Raw genomic sequence first — 18,141 nt, forward strand, 5'->3', positions numbered from 1 at the left:
ACTTGTGGAAAGAGCAGCAGAGTCAATAGCTGGGTTTTGTAACAACCTCTGTCATCCAAATTGAATGCATCTGTGTTTGAGTCAAAACACCCTTACATGACTATTATTCAGTTCTTCCTGATCAGTGGAGGCAATTCCAGCATGATATAGTTCAAAATCTTAGTGAACTGTAAAGCCTTTAGTTACAGATAATATGGAATAAAGATTCTAAAAATGAAACTCATCCCTAGACTTTTTGAAAATACATCATTAAAATAAAGTTTTCAACACCAGTAACAAGACAGAAACCATCACAGAGACCAAAATACATCACCAAAAGACAAAAAAGGTTTCCCCCCCAAAAAAGTATATTAATAGTTTTCTGACAGCCGTAAAGTTACTATCAAACAGTAAGATAAGGTCAGTTTGGATCCACCTCATACCTGATGATTCTATTAAAAACCAAACTACAGTAAGCACTTTCAGTATTTCCTAATAGACTACCTTCCACTGCTGCTGATGTGAAGTCCTGTAAGTTTAGATGCTACAAACTGAAACAAAAGACAGTAAGGGCGTACATGTCCTGTAGGTCTTATATGCAAGGCAAATACAATTTTTAAAAATGGTTTTTAAACAAAATTTAGAGAGCTACAATTCCTAAACTTCCAGAAGTTTAGCAGTTCCTGAAATGCTATTTCTACAAGTGTTAGCATCCATGTAACCTCCTGAGATAACACATTTACTCAAAATAAATTACCATTTTTTCCTTAAATATACTTCTTCAAAGTTTAAACATCATATGTCTTTTAATTACATTAGATTATATTACAATACACTTCCATGACAAAGCAAGATGGCACAAGACAAGAAAACCCATCACCACAAACTTTAGACAGTAGGGAGTCTATCTACAACATAGAAAGGTATTGCCTGCAATGCCTATAATAATCAGGATATAAATAGGAGCAAGAAAGCCTTAGTTTATCATTAAACTGACACCACTACTGTGTACTAGTCTACCAGCAGAGTTAATGACTCCATGTCATCACCTGTAATGTATTTCCCTCTCTCTGGTTTTACTTTCCACAGCACTGCCCAGAAATCCTTCTGGACAGGCACATGTGGCTGCAGGAGGCCAGACAGGTTGTCTCCTCCAACACCAGTTGTTTTATAAGGAAGGAGGACAAAGCTTGCAGTTCTAGATTGCCTTATTTGGCATTGCCATTTGTTCTATATGAAAGTTAAACCTTGTAACAAGGTTTTGGCTCCCAATTTTCCAAAAGCAGGATTCTGGAAAACTAACAAGGAAGCGTGCAATGAAGTAGAAGTAGTTCCTTGAGATCCTTGTCCCATGCATTAGTAACAAGATATTTTCCTATGTATCAAGAAAGCAGCAAAGCACTCAGCAGACAGTAAACTAGCTTTATACATTTATTTGCCATAGATAGATGTAATCTTACCATAAATAATGTAGTAATAGTCACTACTGAGAGTCAGAAAGCTTCTCTTGCTATTTGTATTTTAAAGCTATTGGATAATCACACCAAAGTACCTTCTTCAACTAATTCTCTAACCTGTCTTGAGAGGGGGCAGGAGGAAGCCTATGAAGATGATTAACACTCTCTGAAAGCTCTTAATCACCCACAGTGCTGCCAGAATGAGGTGTAATGACATTCTTTCACTGGGGGTGAAGGTTCTCAGTTATTAGTGTGAAATAAAAATAAACAAAACTAAAAAATTACTTCTTATTTATAAGTTTGCTCCTTGGAAAAACAGCAGTATGGAAGCTTTGATAGCAAAAGGATTCCAAATTGGCTCTTGGCAAAGGAAAATCACTTTCCCAGATACATGCAATTTACTGATTCAACATAAACCTATATTAACTAATTTATGTTAACTAACAGAGCAATGAGAACAAAACATAATTCACCCCATTTTAAGGCAACACAGTTAGCTTTCCTACTTTGGTATAGAAGCATAAAATAGATTTAGTGCCACTTCTTGAATAAACATTTCCAAATTTCAAAAATTTGGGTAGAAGTGACAACCATTGGTTAATAGCTTTCTGAAGCTATTGGGCCTGTAAATGCCCAACGATTGACTGACAAGGATTGACTCAATTTCTAGAGGTAAGTTTTCTTGCCCACTTCCTTCCCTCCCTCTCTCCCTTTTAAATTAGTTTATGCATCTGATGTAAATTAAAACAGCCTCTGGAATGAGATCAGAATCTGTATGAACGTTCATAGCACAAGAGAATACTCCATTACAATGAGAGACTTCAAAACGATTAACCCATAATTTGGTCTAGCTGCACAGCTGTGATAAAGTCTTCAAAATATTCCCAGTACATACCAAAGCATTAGATTATGACAGACCTGTTTAATGTACTGAAATCAATTTAAGTTTATTTGGTATACAAGTGAACCTTTTAACTATATGAGAATGCTGTGAGGCTGTGCTTAAAATATGGTGTCCATACAGCGCTGTTGTTGGTATGTACAAAATAATTCAAATCAGAATAACATTGAAGTCTCAGATCCAACTAGAACCATCATATATCTTGTAAGCATAACTAGAAACTGAGATCACTCATTTGGAGCTCTTTTAGAAGACTAAGACCTATCTGCTACTTTTCTTAGAAAGATTAACACAGTTAACTTGACACCGATCTCTGTTCCTAGACTGACTGCATTTGTTCTTCGTTTGTTTTTTTTTTTCAGGTATTACACAAAATTATTCTTTTCCTCCTCCAAATAAAGACTTGTAATGCTTCTAGTCTGAAGGCACTTCTTGTAGAAAAATTATTAAATGTTCCAAAAGACAAACCCTTTCAAAAAGAAAGGCAGCGGCGGGGCGTGGGGAGGACAGCATCGGGAGTATCTATATTATTATATTATTATGGTATTCCCTCTTTTACTGGTGGAAGTTCAAACTATCATCGCAGGTACGGACAAAGCTTTTGCTGTGCTTTTCTAATACACAGGTCCTCTCAACCAACATCTAGGAAAAGTACCAAAAGGTGTGGGTTGGTTTGTTGTGCTGTTATTTTTGTTCTTTTAAATCGAAAAATGGTGCAATTCTCAACTTGCTATCCTCCAAATTTCTTTTGTAACACTGCAAACTTTCTGAGGACTAGAACTTGTATACTTCAAATCAAGCACAGGACTTCTTAGTCACACCCGGGGTTCTCTGACCTACAAAACCAAAAAGCTTTAGAAAAGCCAGAGGTGTGTAGATATTTCTTGACTCCTTAAGACAAGTTGTTCTGCACAATCTCTTACACTGCATTCTATGAACTTTGATTGATCTCAAGAGCAGCTCTTCTCAGCTAAGGGAAGCTGGCTTATCATCCCTTATCTTTACCTGCTGAAGTCTATTAGGATCCAATAAAAATCCAGATAATTTGTCCTCTATTAACTTCTGGGTTGGCAATTTTTGTAATTCTCTGAGGATATCCTGAAATAATTAATATCTTACAGATACTCCTTCTGAGCTCTGTCCAAAGATGATCTAGGCCTGATACAGAACACACCAAAACTGTTCAGGAATACCTGTCCTGCATCATGAGTATCTTCTTAATGGCCTTCCTCCCTACCAAGCAAAGGTGGCTACACTTCTTTGCTAGTGATGATTTTTGCCCACCCTTTTTTTTTTTTTTTTTCTGAATCCAATAGGAAATCACCAAATGGATAAAACACTACTAAGATTCTTGAAAGAAAATACCTCCCCAACAACTGTGGCTACAACTTCTTGCGTTCTCTACCTGAATCACTGTCACAACTAACACGATAAAATCACTACTCTTCTGACTTCTTGGTATGTAAAAAGAATGAGCAGCCTTTTATAAACAGATTTAACTGTCTCCTTAGTTGCATTTGAATTTGAATAGATGACACTCCCTACCTCATGCTTCTGAATCTAGAACAACATATTATAGCTCAGCCAGAAACTACAGGAATTATGTTTCCTATAGCGAATTTTATTTTCTGCTACTGAAAACTCAGTACAATTAATGTAATGGGCTTTTTGGGCTTAATCCATAAACATCACGTGTCTACTATAAAATATAATTTTGTGGATATTATATTAAAGGTTCCTTATGTCTAAGTAATAGAGATTCCAGGTCACTCGAGATAAAAAGTGCATCACATCACAATACTGTTTTCTCATAAGCAGGTCCTAGTGCCCAAAGTTTGCATATACTATTGTTGAACACACAATAGCTGCTGTTTGCTTTAACAATAGACACATTATTACAGCTACGCACACTGCTGCTGTACCAAGAGATCCTATGTAACACCAAATTCTACTTCACAACACATTGTAAACTATTTTTGTCTCAAAAATTAAAATCATACAATAGCTTATAAAAATGTAGGAAAAAGAGAACACTACACCTACAGAAAATATTTCAAATATCATTGTAATGTAAAATTAACATTTTTTCAATTAAAAACTATTAATAACATTTGGAATGTGAAACACCAACTGTTTATTTCCCTTCTTTGCTAGTAGACACATCTCCAACATTATCCTACAGCAATGTCTCTCTTTGGAATATCTAATTAGAGGTTTACTGTGATATCTTTTTGTCAGATTGTCCGTGTGTGTGCGTGTGCGTGTGTGTGAAATGTTCCCCACTTTTCAGTAGGGTATATTTTTAATAATGGATGTAGAAGGCATAACAAACTTCCTGCTTACACTTATCACATAACCAGGATTAGGTTTGCTGGCTGGTTGGCCCCCCATAATAAAAAAAAAAAAAAAAAAAAAAAGATTTAGAAAGAACTCATTTTCATATTACAGAACAAGTTATTCAGACACAAGATTACAGAGCTGATCAGGATCAAAAGAGAAAACAATGTCCACTCTAGAAAACGAAGGTTCCTGGGAAACAGAGGAAGAAATTCAGGATTTGTAAAAAGAACAGCAGTAATAAATGCGGGATTTTTGTTCAGACATTTTTTGTTCCAGTATTGACTGAAAGAAATACTAAGATGCAAAGCTATCTTTATCCCCTAATAAATTTCTAATCCTACCTCCTATGTGAACTAATGCAAATTCGAAAGCCACAAACAAAAAGAGCAAATTAACTCGTGACTCCTATGCAAGAAATAAAGGTCTAATTATCATCTGGAGAAAAGACAAACATGGTGAAGCATTTGTAATACATGCCTTCATGTGACTTAACTAAGGCTTCTAATATCCATCAGAGGGAGGGGGCTCTGTAAGTTTTAAACACTCTGCCTTGTGATCATGCTCAGTTTTGATTAAATAGATTTTGCTGTAAATGAAACGTAACCTCATCACATTATTAAAATGGTTAGAAAGAACACGGTATTATAGCAAAAAGTAGTAGTATTTTAATTGTATACTACATTAAAAGAAATCAATGCCCTAGACAGACATTCATGTGTAATGCTGCGAAAGATTGTTCTAGTCATTGAGACATGGAGAGAAAGAATTTTTATCAGACCAGCTACCATAACAAAAAATGCATCTATCCATCAATAGACCTCAATATTTTAATATTCCTACAAAAGGAGTTCTTCAGTTAAATACAAACCAAAGTGTCAAGCCTACTTGAAAAATTTTAATCCTTATGTTTTTAATTGCATTTGCCAGTTAATCAATAAAGAGAATCAGCTACATAAGGTTCACACTGTTGGCCCTTCCATTAAATCTGAGGTTTGCTTCTCACTCAAATAAATATAAAAGCGCAACTTACCCCTCCAATTACATATGACTGTGTTTCTGAATATCAGTCTTGAAGGTGGTTTTCTTGCAGACCAACTGGAAGCAATGTGAAAAATATTTATTTTTTTGTGATAACTTCAATCAAGTTAACACGTTAAAGTACGAATGCCTTTCACCCGATGTGTTTCCAAGAAATATTCTTGTACTGCTTTTTGAAATATTATGGTCCTTAGTCAAGGTATCTTACAGCCTTTTCTTCTGACATTTAATTTCAAATACAGCCTATTCCATAAAACATCATCAGTTTACTTGGAAACATTCAGGTAACTTGGCAACTTCTATATTTACTCTGTCATCATTCCCAAAGGTGTTGCCTGATATCAAGAGATTTGCACCCCAAGAGTTCTGCTGGCAGTGGTATCTCCATAGGTAGAAAGAACCACCCCCATCACACATTTCCAAGACAACTCACCTCACACAATTAAATACTGTGTGATAAAGTATCTAAAATTGGAAAGGGTGCATTGCCCTCTGAGGATACCTTTCCTATCGACTACTGAAAAAGCCAGGCCAATTTAGACTAAACACACAGATTTTTCTGAAGCCAGAATTAGATCAATCCTATTCCTAAACATTTTAACAGTCAATCTTTTTACTGCAAACTTCAAGTAATACCCTTATATGTTGAGGCTTCCAAATGCCACAAGTTTCTATGGCAATTCTTAGATTAACTGGTCCTATGGTAATGCATCAAAAAAAAAAAAAAAAAGGCGCAAAGCAGTCATTTCATGTAGTTTCCAGGTTATTGACAGGAGCATTGATTCTGGCTAATGAGACACAGGTGACCTCTTGAGCATCTAACCTCTGATATTACAATTTTTTCCTGTTTCTCTTATATACAACTGAATTACTTCTGTTATCCATATAAGAAAGGCTCATTAAACATAGAGTACAAAACAAAGCCTCCTTTTTGTTCCTTTATGAAGACAGCTTTAAATTTCAAATGCAGGACAGAAATATAAGTCTCTAACCAGATCTATCAACTGTACATTTAATATAAGGGCTTTAAGGGTGCTATATACAACACAGTCTCTCCTCTCAAGGCTTCCAGTAAATGGATAACATGACTTGATGCTCCTTAGAGGAAAATGTACAGAAATGTACAACCTTTTAGGCCATCCTCTCACATCATGAAGAAATAGACTTTTTTTTTTTTTAAGCACTTAGTATTTCCTTCTTCACCCTGTCATAAACATGGATTATTAACAAATGACACTACTAGCTCCTCTGTACTTACTACTATTAATCAGAGCATTAGGACACAGGAGTCAGGTACAGCATAGCAAGTGCAGAGGGGTCACAGAAAAAGGACAAAGTTAATGTCATAAGAGGCAAGAAATGGAATACCTTTAAGGTCAATATACAAGACGGAAAGAGACTGAAAACAAAAAGGTATTTAAAATCCACTGAACTGAGGTGCTCCTGTGTGAAAGCAACACACTCAGAACAGTAGGAAAGGAAAAATGGTGGATGACAAATGGAAGAAGGGAGAAAAGGGTCAGGAATGAGAGAGTCACCAAAAATCTCTCATAAAGCCTCAGGGACTGAGGAAAGTTGGTAAAGCTATGGTGGTACACAGGGAAGTATCAGAACTTAATTTGATAAAATCCTGAACTCCGAGGATAAAGGAGTCAGAGGGAAGCAAGGCAACTTTTGGAAATAGTTTTAGATACATATAGGTTACAGACAGAAGGTCTTGGCAAAAAACAAGAATGCAACTGCAGGAGGTTAATAAGGAAGGCAGTGTTTTGACTAGAAGGATCTAGAAGTTACAGCGGCACTTAGAAATGAAATTAGTACAATATAGCAGAAAACGTTAACTTCAAGAACAGAACAGAGTAGAAGTGATAAAGTCTATGGAAAAACACCACTCTATATGTGGAAACTATCAATGAAAACACCACATATATCAAGTAAAGAAAACATAGGGGACAGTGTTGAGTGCCAAAGGTGACAGACAGATTAAGACGGATGAAACAAGAATAATGCTTCAGATTTAACCATGAACAAGACACCTGTGACCTTATAACAGTTCAATGAACTCAAACATCAGAAAGAAGACTGGAGGAGACGTGAAAGCGTGGGTGGACAGAAAGTCAAGACAATATAAAAATATACCATGAAATATTTTGAAAGAGTTGAAGACACGATGTAGGACTGAAGTGAAAGGGCAATATATGCTGTGAAGAACACACTTCATATTAAATTTCTGAAGCAAGTGTTTATTTTCAATTAAGAGAAACTGAAGCAGAGCAGTTTAAATGAAACAGAAGTAGAATTTAAAGAGGGAGTTTAGAACAGTAGCGAGTGTAAGCAATAAAGTCAGTGGGAAAGGATGGTGATATTAAGCAGCAGAAAGTATAAAGAAGACTTCTAAATTTCAAGGAGATGAAAAAGATTGTAGCAAAGAGTAACAGCTATTTTTAAGCCAGCATATTTGATGCAAAGCAAGATAGCTCTTTAACGTCTTTACTCTGATATTTTAAGGAAGCACCGAATTTTCAAAATGCATTGCATTAAATGCCTGTTGGACTATTTTGAATATACTTACAACTCACTTTTACCTTTTTATCCTGACCATCTGGAAACATTTACAGTTGCTAAGAACTCCTGCTACCAGCAGAAAACAAACAAACAAAAACCCCAACAAACAAAAAATAGAACCACAAAAAAACAGGCTTCACACAGCCTCCTCCATACCATGAAGCCGAGGCAAATCGGGAAGGATTTGCTACTAGCAATTAACCTTGACCTTACAGAGTTTATTTGCATGATTGAGTGGCAAGCTGTAACTCTAGACTGAAAGAACACAGCAAAAAATGAGACTAAGCCATGGTTTTCCTTTTCAGATATATTGTTTTTTATCTTTAATTACTTGTTAAAGGGTAAGAAAAAAAAAAAAAAGAGATGTTAAAAGCAAAACTTTATCAGCAGATTAATTACTCCTTTTTTTGTGCTAGCCTTTCATCTTATATTTTTAGCACTATATTAATCAAAAGCTCTCTGGAACAGGAAGACTATATTGAGAAATGTCTGAAGCAACACATCTGTAGCATATACTAACATTAGTCATCGGTAAGATGACACTGCTGTCCCTGTTCTGCTCTGAGCCTGTTTTATCACATAGATGTCCAAAGGAAACCAATGCATTATATAGATGCTGTTTGTGAACTACTTACAGTCAAAAGTTCATTTATTGATAAAGCTGAGAAACAACTGGCCCCTGGTATCCCAGTCCAATAACTGACAGCTCACTAAGGCAGCAAACTCAACTACATCTGTTCACACATAGCTCAAGAAATTCTCTTTTAGTTTTGCATTTATTTCCAGTTATTATTACAAACTCTGACATACACATATACAACTCCCACTGCTCCCCCACTGCCCTATGACATTAACCCTGAGGCTAAAGAAAAGCTAATCCTGCCTAGATACATGGATTCATGCTATGGTTTTGGATTCCTTTTTTACCCTCATCCTCTAACAATTAGTCAGTTCAAATAAACAGATGGAAATTAGTCTCAAAGCACTTTCTATCGAAGAGAAAACAAGATTAAAATATTCAATCTGAGAAAACAAGTGAAAATTATTATTAAAGACATCATTGTATTTTAAGATCTAAATCAAAGCTATCAACCCACTGGAAGGGGCACAAAACCAAAAAAAGTTATTATGGAGAGAAAAAATAAATTGAGTTTTAAAAATTAAGATTCAAGAAGCTAAACTGCTGCTGGTAATGCTAGAGAAACCTTATCAATCACTTCCTTTGCTATTACACTTAATTCAAACTATCTGCATGAAACTTGCAAATTAAGTTAATAGGTGCAGCCAGCCAGCCAGATCAGAGAGAAGAAAGGAAAACCGCTCATTTGGATCGCAGCTGTTTCTTGGCATTACCCTTACACGTATAAACAGTCTTGGCTTTAACACCCTCCTCAACAGTTTTACATTTTGTGACCAAGCTGTCAGCACAAAGGAACCACAATACACAAAATCATTTTTGAACAACAAATGCTGATTATTATGACAAATCATGACAGCTATCAGGTTAGCAAGACCACTTGAAAAGCTATCTATTCATAGAATAGTACTACCCTTGAAACTGACTTCATACAGATTAAGGAAATTAACTCAAGGCACAACATTGTTACTTGATTCATGAACTCATTGTGGCAGGGGCCATCTCCTTGTTCTGTGGCAGGACAGTGCCTAGCACAATGTGTTCCTGTACACCATACATACTATTAGCACCGCATTTTACTCAACATACAATGCCAACATATTCTTCAAAGGCTTCTACCCTAACATGCTTCAACTATAAAAACATGGTGAAGACATGATGTAAAGTTCAGTTCCAGGCTACTTCTATGCCCTTACTTCCCTCTGAACCACCTCTCTAATCTTCCTCAGGATAAACACCTGCACTATTAGACCACTCCTTTGGTGAAATCCCTTTCTGGACTCAGCCCAGCACTTTCTATTCCTTAAAGTCATGCTGCTTTCAAGGGGACTGTCAAGGTTGCCATTTGATCCCAACAACCAGTGCATCTCAATGCCTTGTTATTATTGACTTTACACATGAACTAGCTTCCTTAGCAAACTGTCATGCTAATAAAACGGTCTGAGGAATTATACATTCCATAGGCTTGATCTTTAGAAGCTTATAATGCAGTGTTAATTAATGGTAACTGCAGGCACTCAGGTTCATATGAGGATAAGGTGTTACATGATTTTTCACCAGGTGTTTGTCTCATTGTCAGATCTCACATCACTGCCTTAATTGTAAGATTGACTTCCTGCCTCCTGTCATGGCCTAAACTTTGCCTGCAAGGTATCTGCTAATTGCCCTTTATCCAGGCAGTGGGAATACCTCTTGCTTTCATGTGAAGAAATACCACATATTGGGTGGCATGTAAACAACACAACTATTAAAACACAATAATGCTTCAAGCAGATGTTCCCACTTGTGGCAACAGAAGACTGTGAGATAAGGAAACTCAAGCCTGATTAAATCTCACAAGATACCAAACATGCAGCACATTAACATCATACCCTGCTATGACTGAATGCTGTGACAAAACAGCAGCACACCTGAGAACAGCCCACAAACAAAAGCAAGTCCTCCAACGTTGCTTTTTTCTACCAACACCTTCCTTGAAGAAATGCTCCCAAGCTCAAGCTCTCCAGGAGGTGCTGACTGCCCCCACGATGCCCCTCACACCCCCTTCTGCTTCCACAATCAAACCTGGGAGCAATCTGGGGGGAGAAGGGAGTCCGCCTGTGCTGCAAAGAGAAATCAGGCCCTGAAAGGCAGCTATGCCCCTACCCCCAGGAGTAGGGAAACCTTCCCCACACAGGACAGCTGGGAAGCAAAAAGAGAGGAGCAGGATGTCCCTCAGGACAAGAAATTCACCAGAGAGTAAATGTTCCTCCCACCCTACTGCCCCTCACTTAGCAGCCACCAGAAGACGAAAAGAAAGCAATTTCCCTCTACCCCCAGCTGCAAGTACGCAGCCTGCCCCCAAGGAAAAACAGGAGGGCAGGACGAGAACTCGCCCACCCCAAACGCTGCCTCCCAAACGACGAAGAAGTCAGTGAAGGGGAAGAAGGTCCCAAAACCCCTCTTCCCCTCGCCATCTTGGGGCCAGACACCAACTTACCCGCCGGAGGCCTCAGCGCGCTCCTATTGGCTCGCGGCGACACGGCCGTGTCACGTGGGAAGGGAAGCCCCGCCTCTCTCCTACGTTTGCCGGCGGCCAACCGTTGGGCCGGGTGAAACCGTCGGTGTGTCGCTCGCGCGCATGCGCCGAGGCGTGCGGTGGCGCGCGTGCGCCGGTGGCTGCCGGGACTCGAGGCGGTTCCGGGAGCGCGGGAAGAGGGGCGGGGGCACGGGGCGCGCGCACGCGCCGGCGGCGGGCGGTGGTGGAGGAGGGGGAGGAGGTGCCGCCCCGCCCCGCAGGAAACGGTGCCGCCCGGGCCCCGCTCTGCGAGAGGGTGGGGAAGCGAGACCGGGAGGGAAGCGCCGTCTTCCTCCGCTCTAGTGCCCCGGGACGCCGCGGGGCCCCGCTCCGTGAGGGCACCGGCCGGGAGTCAGGAGTGGGGCAGCCTTTTCCCCTCCCTACATCCGACCCCGTTCTCCAAGGCGGGAGCGCCCTCGGCGGGCAGCGGGTGACCGCTCCCTCCGCTGCCTCCTTCCATCGGGAGGGGTCCCTTCGCACCCCACTTCTCCTCAGGCTCTGTCCGCCACCCCGCTCGCCGCTGCTGAGCCGCCCATCCCGAGGAGGGAGTCCGGCACTTGTTGCTGACGCGATGGTCACCGGCCCGGCCGAGTAGGCAGGGACCGCCGAGCCCGTCGCGGGAGAGGACCGCTGCGGCTGGCAGCGAGGGCCTGGCCCCTTTCGGGGGCTGCGGGCTCATCTCGGGCTGTTGTTTCCTCTCAGCGTCCAGCGGTTACGGCTTCGCAGGCGGCGTGAGGACTCTCCTCGGACCTCGTGGGGATCGCACCCGGCAGGACCGCCCGCCCCGCATGGTCTCGGCGCGCTGAGGGGGCCCTGCCGGAGCCCGCCCGCCACCTCCCTCCGCCTGGCCGCCCGGAGGCTGGCCTCCCTCCGCAGGAGGAAAAAATGTCCTTCTTCAACTTTCGTAAGATCTTCAAGCTGGGCGGTGAGAAGAAGAAGAAACAGTATGAGCACGTCAAGAGGGATTTGAACCCTGAGGAGTTCTGGGAAATTATAGGAGAGCTGGGAGATGGTGCTTTCGGTAAAGTGTTTAAGGTAAGGGCGAGCGGGCAACCCTCATCACTTTTAGCATCGCTCGTAGCTAGAAAAACGACAGGTCGCGTTGTTTCCGAGTTCAAGGCCGTGCAGAGCTGGTCTGTCTGTGAGTTCTGTCACCTTGGGGTGCCAGATGCGAGCACCGGGTTTCCGGAGAGCTCGGCTCGGTGCGGCAGGTGAGCGCTGCCCCGCCAGCGGGGCCGAGTCCCGCCGGTGTCGGCACAGCCTGGGAGCCGCCGCCTCCTGTCCATGGAGCCCCATGAAACTAAAATAGAAAAGACCTATTAGGTCATTGTCCCGCCCTCTGCGCCACCCTGCCCGTTGCCGAGTTGCTCACTTCTCTCGTGTTCTGTGTGGTGTTTGTTTGTGGGGTTTGTTGGTTTGATTTGGTTTTGTGGTTGGTTGGTTTTTTTTTTACTTACGTTCACTGTGGCTTCTAACCTTACAAAGACACTCTTTTCTTACGTGTAAAGTTCATACCATTTTTTTTTTCCCTATGGAAGGAAGCCCACGAACAGTGAAACTGACTTGTGTGCATAGTTCATAGGGTCAAGCTCTCTTCGCTTTTAATGGTTATTTTCCTATCCTGTTCCAGGTTGAATAGTTACGTTACATTCGCTTTCTTCACGTGGCAGAATTCCTGTGTTGCATCTCCTAACTTCTCTCAGTTGTTTGATCTTTAAATCTTTAAGTATACTGGTACAAGTAGTGTTTTTAAGGATGCTTCTCTTGAATTTGTCAAGCAGAGTACAATTACATAGATATAAGGCTGCTAGTTTTTGACAAGACTGTAGCTTTCAGGCAAATTTTTAGCTACTTTTCCGATTTCTAAAAGTGCACTTATGCCCCACCGTTGGTTAGGGATACTGTGGAAAAAAATTCATGGAGGATAAGCATGAGAGAATTGGGGAGCTGACATGCTTTGAGACTCTGGAGCAGGTTCTCGAAACTAGAAAAAATAGTAAGAAAGCATTTACAATGTTTCTGAAAACTAATTCACTCAGGAAACATTGATAGAGTACTGCATTTAAGAGTTTATTAAATCTGGGTACACATGAAACTTGTGCTGGTTTTGGTAGAAATTATTTCAGACTTTATTGTACTGTGGTGTAACCTGTTTGCCAGTTTCACCAAAACTGCCACAGTTAGTTTCAAATGCTCGGTGGGCTTTTTTCACCATAGGGTTTTGTGCCAACATTGTATTTTAAGAGCATCTAGTTTATTTTGTTGGTGGTGTAATATGTAGTCTAGATGGTGGTTCTCATGTAAGTGTGGAAGATGAGATATTGTTTTGATTAAAATGACTGAGAAATATCTCTGAAGTTTCTATATCATGAAGTTTGGTGATTATAAAAACATAATGTTCTTTCTAACGACATTTGCAGAGCACTAAAGTTTTTCTTTAAACTTCATAGTGGAGTTTTGTTTCCCTTTGCATGGATGTAATGCACTGTCCCATAGAAATGGCTGGGGAAGCCTCAAAGGCATAATGCTAAATATGTTCTCCTTCTCCTCCACATGCATTTCCCTTCCTATCCTAAAACTTCTTCTCACTTCATATTTCTCTGTAGGCATGTCTGTATTAGGAATAGTCTGTAGAGGAAGGTGTCTGAGCAAGACAGCTGGTAAATTTAATGTTTCAGTGTACTTTGTGTACAACAAAAGAGTTTTTCCAGTTGGGTGTGTTTCTTTCTTTTTGAGATTTATTCTGAATATGAAATGACAAAGTGTAAACTGTCAAAATGGGATTTTTCAAAATTAAACCCTATTTCTAAAATTGTAGTAGTCAGAATTACACATGCAGCTGCCCTGGTAAACTTGGTCAACGTGGCACATGTGAAGATTAATAGGTACTAGTATTCCTGGAAAAAATAATCCTATTTAAAAAGCCCTCTCCTAGTGCATGTATTAGACAGCATTCATTTTGTTTTCTTCTAGTTTGAGAACAAGGATTACACACAGACTGCAACTGTGTGTGTGTTCCTGCAGCTGAGCATGCTTGGCAAGAAACTCTGTCCAAAGCAAGGGTGTGTGAGATTGTTTTTTCTTGGATATACACCTCAAATAAGAAACTGCAAAAATAGCCAATCAATACTTTCTCAAATTTTTGAATCAAAACTATAAAGTAGAACCAAACTGTCAATGTTTGAAGACTTTGTCTTTGAATAATGTAAGTGTGGGAGGTTTTGGAGTTTTTATTTTATGTGATGTTGTTGTTTGTTTTTACAAAAAACCAGAACACTCTAGTGTCAGTTGCATTTGCCAAAAACACATTTGCCTTTGTTTAAGATCTTAGGAATCCGTGTGTGGCAGGGTTTTGGCAGATATATGATAAAATGGAATTGCCAGATAAATAAGACTTTGTACACTTTGGACTTCTAATTAAAAGTAGGTTAGATTGCTTACATGCTATGACTTCTCATAGAGAAGTATTTGGTTTAGTTGTATAACCATCTTCTGGACAAGGTATCAAATATTTAAATACAAACTCAAACGCAGCTCTGAAATGATTCTGACAGTATTATGAAGGCTGGCTGATTAAATTATTTACATTAAAAAATGCTATGTCTAGTGATAACTAATTTTGTATACAGAAATCTTGAGAGTATTGAAAACTTGTGATTCATTCCCCTTCTTTCCAATCAAATGTAAGAGTCTTGGTTGTTGTTTTAACGACTTAGCCGAATTACTTGAAGAGTTTATTTCCTTTGAAGCTATTTGTTCTAGTTTTCTGAAGCTTTTTTAGCTCTGACAAGTCATACATTTGTATTCACTGACTTCTAAGTAATGTTTAGAAATATTCTAAGTGTTTCCCCTGCTGTTGCAAGTCTCTCTTGTGATCAGAGGCGCAATGTAACTGCAGACTACTGATTGCAAAGGTTTCTGGTTGTATAGAACTTTCATTACAGCCTTTTTCAGCCTCTTCAAAGAGGCCACTTTTAGGCTGTGTTCTTTTCTTTTTCCTCTTGGCTAATGAACAATGGTGTAGTTTTCCATCCTTTTTCAGTTTATAGGCCCTTGCAGTACTTCAGTATCAGGTGATGGCCCTTGAAAAGAGAATTTTGAGGTTGCTGATGATATGTTTTTCCAATTTTTTTTTAATTGACTTCCATGGATTATTTAGATCTAGTGAATGGACTGCCAGGGTTCTGACAGCCACTGGAGAAACATAATATTAGCACTGGAGGCTGATCTAAACTTTGAAATTTGGGAATTAGGTTGCAAACTACTCTTTAAAAACAAAAACCACCACCATAAAAGAAAGACAGTTTGAAACTGCTCTTGATTTGATCTGGTTAAGTGCCCTGAAAAATCTTAGGCTCTTAGTGTTAATTGTAATCAGTTTGCTTTAGAAATTGGGTACATTATATCATGTTACTTTATTATGTGTTACTTTGCCTTATTGTATCAAATATCAGTTCAGTGCACACAGTGCTTTAAGGTAAATCAGTATAAGTAAGTGTTAAAGATTTTCATCAACTTTAAGCTGCTTTCTAAATTCCCAGAAGTTAATGTTCAGATGGTGTGAAAACAGACCTTTAAAATGCCTAATGTGTTCTATGGTTCTTACTTGCTAAAGTTCCTGACTGAGAATCTTCATCATACAGATGCACATAACTAATTAAAATGCCGATATCTTCGTAAGTTAACCTTTTGAATGAAGTGCTGAGCCTGTATTTCAGTAAAATTTGCCAGCCTTTTTTGGTAATAAGGACATTGTACACTAATATAAGAGCACTTACATTGGAGAAGGGCATTTTCCTGGTGTTTACTTGGTGTCATCTCTGAGCCCTTCACTTAAAGGATACTCCTCCAAGAAATTAATGGCCTTTTGGCCATCATTATGATAATAATGGGTACCATCTGTACAATTATACTAATTCTACGTTTTCTGTGGGAACACATTCTATAGTGGTAGAATATATGTTGCGGTATACTATGTAAGATATAGGGTATCTATATATGGTATGTGTATATAGAGATAATGTATAGTGTATATATATTTTAATAGAAATTGAAAAAAGAGAGAATCCTTTATACTTGTGTAGTTTTGAATTGCATTCATGCTTCTCAGTTTGAATTGGAATATTCTGCCCATTTATAGTATTCAATTTATTACCCTGAATTTAAGATGTTGGAAGCATTGTGTATACAAGATTCTCAAAGGAATTTGGAAAATAAAATATTTGTATTTAATTTACAGTTACGAAGACAAATTTTCCAACTCTCGGCAATTAACTGGTGCTTGGTTAAAAAGCCTATTCTGCTTTCTGTTTTGATTCAGAGAAGAAATGTCGTGCAAGCTGATAACCATAATCATGGTGAACAGGTCTAATAAAATGCATTATCTCCTGAAAACTACAACTATTTTAAGTATTTGTATATACTTGTACTTGCAATAGGGGCCAATACAAGCTCATCTCTGGATAACAATAGTGGATTTTTGATACTAGTTTTTCTTCAAGTCCAGTAAATTAATGATGTTGCTTCATTTAAGTTTTTGTTTCTATATTTAAAATAATCTTACCTGTAATGTACCTATATGACTTACAAGAGAGCTTGGTTTTGCCTTATTGTCTTCTACAGCAGGTAGAAATAAATACAGTTTTTAAATAGTCATAATGCTGGACCAATTAAATAATTTAATGATTGTGCAGCCTTAACTCCTCTTAATACTAAAAAATAAAGTGACAATTAATGGTTGCCTACAAGTACTTTTTATGTACCACTAACTTCATAATTTATTTTCTGATCCTAGAAAATACTTTAATTAGTCCAACCTGAAAACAAAATCAAGGAGAATTTGTATTTCCTAGTTTCTGTGGCCTTACAGCACATTGGTGTAAATAATTCCTGGTTTTGGATATTGCAACTTGAAGTTATCTGGATACTAATGTATCATGCTGCTTCCAAGGTGGATATCTTTTGCGTCTTAATTTAGCACTCATAGGAACGGATTTTGGCCACTTAATATCTAAGCTGAAGCACTGATAGGCTGGTTTTTGTCTGCTGTTTTTCTTGTGACTTACCTAGAGTCTTTAGCTCTGCTAATTCTTTAGAGGATGTTGTTAGAGCTGTTGGAACTTGCAGATGTTTCTATATAAAAGATACAGTTCCCTGTGGAAGGATATTGCTTGAGTTCTTCTGAAGTCCTGTATGTTTGGTTCTATTTAGAAGACAAATTCACATTTGAAAATTTCCAGTCAAATACCGTGTTTTGTGAACCTGAAGTTTCATGTGTGATTCTGCCATAAGCCTAGACCTGGAAAGAAAAAGCAGGTGAAAATGTCCTAAATTGAATTTTAATATCTGAGAATGAATCAGTGCGGAACTTTTGGCAATTTTGATTAAAATGGTTTGCTATACTTCGTATCTTTTGTTCCAATCTATTTTCATTCATAATTGACTATACAAGTTGACCTCTGATTAAACTGGAACAGTAAAATAGTACAGTTGTCCTCAGGAGATATGAATTAATAATAATCATTTAAATGCCATGTTGCTTTGTTTAGCCATAGAGACATTAGTAGATACAGGACAGGAGAGAGTTGATTGACTCTCAAGAGGCTAATGTATAAGATGGTAATGTTAAATTTTAAATGTTTAGTCTAACTAAAATAAAGCTAAAACT

General features: G+C 38.8%; 2 protein-coding genes across 8 annotated transcripts in view; one reads left to right on the plus strand and one right to left on the minus strand.

Annotated features, from left to right (window-relative positions):
* Window positions 1-11,505, minus strand: part of STN1 (STN1 subunit of CST complex) — a 48,097-nt gene extending 36,592 nt beyond the window's left edge. For 2 of the 5 annotated variants that reach the window (XM_065843348.2, XM_065843347.2), the window contains exons 1-2: window positions 11,397-11,503; window positions 5,708-5,772 (exon numbers count right to left, since the gene is read on the minus strand). The gene's annotated coding sequence lies outside the window, so the exon portion shown is untranslated. Of the gene's footprint in view, window positions 1-5,707; window positions 5,773-11,296; window positions 11,370-11,396 lie in introns of those variants that run through there. The other 3 variants (XM_071812125.1, XM_071812123.1, XM_071812124.1) reach the window with 3 other exon arrangements.
* A 145-nt stretch (window positions 11,506-11,650) lies between these two features.
* SLK (STE20 like kinase) overlaps window positions 11,651-18,141 on the plus strand; it is a 47,405-nt gene continuing 40,914 nt past the window's right edge. For 2 of the 3 annotated variants that reach the window (XM_065843346.2, XM_071812121.1), the window contains exon 1: window positions 11,651-12,509. In XM_065843346.2, coding sequence (XP_065699418.1) covers window positions 12,360-12,509 — 150 coding nt within the window. In that variant the 5' untranslated portion in view covers window positions 11,651-12,359. The remainder of the gene's footprint in view (window positions 12,510-18,141) is intronic. The other variant, XM_065843344.2, reaches the window with a different exon arrangement.

Source organism: Patagioenas fasciata, chromosome 8, assembly GCF_037038585.1.
Source record: "Patagioenas fasciata isolate bPatFas1 chromosome 8, bPatFas1.hap1, whole genome shotgun sequence".
Lineage (NCBI taxonomy): Eukaryota > Metazoa > Chordata > Aves > Columbiformes > Columbidae > Patagioenas > Patagioenas fasciata.